This window comes from Phoenix dactylifera, unplaced genomic scaffold (assembly GCF_009389715.1).
Source record: "Phoenix dactylifera cultivar Barhee BC4 unplaced genomic scaffold, palm_55x_up_171113_PBpolish2nd_filt_p 000816F, whole genome shotgun sequence".
Lineage (NCBI taxonomy): Eukaryota > Viridiplantae > Streptophyta > Magnoliopsida > Arecales > Arecaceae > Phoenix > Phoenix dactylifera.
In genome coordinates, this window is record NW_024068183.1 from 154,946 (window position 1) to 158,337 (window position 3,392).

Consider the following 3,392-nt stretch of genomic DNA (forward strand, 5'->3'; position numbering starts at 1 on the left):
GGTTGATTGATAGAAGGAAGAACGAAATCAGCTTTAGCAGGGTTCTGCACAAGCTAGCACTTCTACAGGATCAGATCAACCGGAGCTTCGCATGGACGATCCGTAGAGGCCAGACACATGTGTGGCTGCAAGGCTCGACCTTCTCCATCTTCAGATTCATCTTCTTCTCCATAAGGTATGGTTTTAATATTAGTTAAGTTTAGAACTTAACTAGGGCTGTATTTTTCTGATCACATGTTTAATCATGCATAGTCGTTTTTACATAAACTTGTTTAAACGTTCCTGGAGTTTTATTTTTGAGATATGATCTCTGATGAATGCCTAGAATTAAAGTGTTTAATTCTATCTTTCCGCTGCATTTTTTTTGAATTTTTTTTTTAATATTATATGCATGCAAAAATCGGCTCTTCCCTTCATCTCAAAACTTCATGGTCGGAATAGAGCACAAATTCGACACCAATAAGATAATGTTCCCAATGCCGCAAGGCTTGAACAATTACATATAGCTCCTTGTCATAGGTTGAATATTTCAACTTTGCATTATTGAATTTCTCACTGAAATAAGCAATAGATCTTCCCTCTTGCAAGAGAACAACTCCTATGCCAACTTTGGAAGCATCACACTCCACTTGGAATGGCTTAGAGAAATCTGGTAGTGCTAGGACCGGTGCTTCAACAAGTTTGGACTTCAACTCTTGAAAACTTCTTTCAGCCTAATTGGTCCATTGAAATTTCTTCTTCTTTAGAACATCCATCATTGGAGCAGCAATGGTACTAAAGTGTCGGATAAATCTCCTATAGAATGATGCCAAACCATGAAAGTTTCTCACGTCAGTCAGACTTCTAGGCGTAGGCCAATCAAGAATAGCCTTTACCTTCTCGTCATTCATCTTTATGCCATCTGCACTAACAACATAGCCTAGAAATACAACTTGATTAGTCGTGAAAGAGCACTTCTTCAGATTCATATACAACTGGTTTTTATGGAGCATTTTGAAAACATTGGATAGGTGATTCACATGTTCTATACTATCCTTGCTGTAAACCAGGATGTCATGAAAATACACCACAACATACTTCCCCATGAAGTTCTTCAAAACTTGGGTCATAAGCCTCATGAAAGTGCCGGGGGCATTTGATAATCCAAATGGCATAACCAGCCACTCATACAAACCATCTTTGGTTTTAAAGGCTATTTTCCACTCATCACCTTTTCTAATTCGGATTTGGTGATTACCACTCCGTAAATCAATCTTAGAAAACACCTTTGCACCAGCCAACTCATCCAGCATATCATCAAGTCTAGGGATGGAAAACCTATACTTGATTGTAATCTTGTTTATAGCTCTACTATCAACACACATTTTCCATGTTTTATCTTTCTTAGGAGTTAAAAGGCCAGGGATAGCATAAGGACTAAGTGATTCTCTAATCAATCCCTTTTGCAATAAATCAATGATTTGCCTTTGTAATTCAGCATGCTCATTAGGAGACATTCTATAATGAGGCAGATTAGGAAGAATAGCACCTAGAATGAAATCAATTTGATGCTGAATGTCCCGAAGTGGTGGTAAACCAGCAGGAAGGTCAGCTGGAGCTAAGCCTTTGAATCTATCCAATAAGCCTCGAACTTCGTTCGAAACTTTTGTTTCAAGTTCTTCACTTTTTTCTGCAGCAACCAGAGCATAAACAATACCATCTTTTTTGTAGGACTCTTCAAATTCTTTGTAAGATAATAAGCTGATCTGGTTCGAAGAAGGCACACTATTTGAAATGTCTTTTATCGGGGTCAAAACATGCTTCAATTTGTTATGGATAATAGTGTAAGTGTTCTTCCTTCCATCATGATAAGCATTCCTACCAAACTGCCATGGTCTGCCAAGAAGCAAATGACAAGCATCCATGGGCAGCACATCAAAAAAAATTTTATCTTCATACTTGCCAACAACAAACTTTACTTTGCATCTCTGAGTCACCATGATTTCTCCACCCTTTTTGAACCAGGAAACCTTATAAGGCTTTGGATGGTGTTCACAAGAAAGCTTCAGCTTTTCTATCACTACTTTTGACACCATGTTCTCACAAATTTCCGAATCAATCATCAAGATGCACTTCTTTCCATAAGAAAGACAATAGGTTCGAAAAATGTTATGCCTCAACCATCTATCAGTCTCTTGAACAGTCAGCACTTGCCGGATTACAAAACTTTCCGCATCACAATCACCTTCACAATATTCTTCATTAAGATCAACCTCTGGTTCTTCATCATAAATTGGCCCTTCATCTTCTTCTTCCGCAAGATGCAATTCAGCTTTCTTCTTTGGACTTTCATAGGATCTATGCCCAGATTTACCACACCGAAAATATTTGTTGGAAGATGAATGAAACTTTCCACTCTCCTTACTCCCTCCACCCTGATGTTGGGTTTGTTTTTTCAGAGATAGGAGCCAACTTCTTACCCTTCTTTTTCACCCCTTTTAAGCTTTCACCCTTTCGGTATGAACTCCATTTTATTTTCTCTTCTGCCTTCAATGCCTTTTGATATGCTTCCTCTAGAGAATGAAGCGAATGCATCATAAGCTCGCCTTTGAGGTTTTCAGTCCACTCACATATCTAGCCACCAATTGATCATCAGATTCTTGTAAACTCACACGACTCATAAGCTTGTAGAATTGCTTTGTATAATCACTAACAAATTGCTCGACACGCTGATTCAACTAATGGAAATTTTGGTAGAGAGTTTGAGAATAATCCAAGGGAAGAAATTTCTCATCAAGCTTCAATTTCATCTCAGCCCTGGTATTGACTCTTGGGATTTCTCTTCGATCTCTGCTACGCTGATATTATTGCCACCAGATTAAAGCATGACCCTTCAACTTCGTAGCCACGAACTACACCTTTTTCTCATCTGTAAGAAATTTTCCATCAAAAAAAGCTTCTAAAGATGCCATCCAGTCACAATAACCATCAGCATCAAGTTTGCCATCAAAGTCTTGCACTTGAACTTGGATGCTTCGATCAGTATTCTCCAAAGCACGGGTCAAGCGTTCCATGGACCATTAATCAGTGACACTAGGTTCTGGAACAGAACTGGAAGAAGATGAACGATCATTTTGGCTGTGGTTGTTGAAGAAGATATTGTGTCCACTTTCTTGACTTCTATGGCTTCAAGTGGGTGAAGCTTGAATCCGCTGACAGAGTTTATTTACCATGTCTGTCAGTGCTTGATTCGATTCTCGTAATGCGGCAAGTTCAGCTTACACTTCATCACGCTTCGCATCCCTTTGACGTTGTGGAGGATTCCTTTGACACCGTGGAGGCATTATAAAGGACCCGAAGATACGAGAGGCTCGAACAATTTCGAAATAAAGGACACCACAGCTGGAAAACCT

General features: G+C 39.2%; 1 protein-coding gene across 1 annotated transcript; it reads right to left on the bottom strand.

Moving 5' to 3' along the window:
- Positions 1-713: 713 nt before the first annotated feature.
- LOC103697676 lies at positions 714-3,053 on the bottom strand. Its single transcript, XM_008779580.1, has 3 exons — positions 2,898-3,053; positions 2,610-2,717; positions 714-2,414 (listed from the first exon to the last, which is right to left on the bottom strand). The coding sequence occupies exons 1-3, from the start codon at positions 3,051-3,053 to the stop codon at positions 714-716; spliced, it is 1,965 nt and encodes a 654-aa protein (XP_008777802.1).
- Between the last annotated feature and the right edge of the window lie 339 nt (positions 3,054-3,392).

Bases quoted from the DNA above. Each gene is read 5' to 3' on its own strand.
- LOC103697676 (XM_008779580.1), bottom strand. From the start codon at position 3,053: ATGGAACGCTTGACCCGTGCTTTGGAGAATACTGATCGAAGCATCCAA. The intron at 2,718-2,897 runs GTGTAGTTCGTG...AATTTCCATTAG, and splicing joins TTCTTACAGATGAGAAAAAG to TTGAATCAGCGTGTCGAGCA. The intron at 2,415-2,609 runs GTGAGTGGACTG...ACCCAACATCAG, and splicing joins ATCAATTGGTGGCTAGATAT to GGTGGAGGGAGTAAGGAGAG.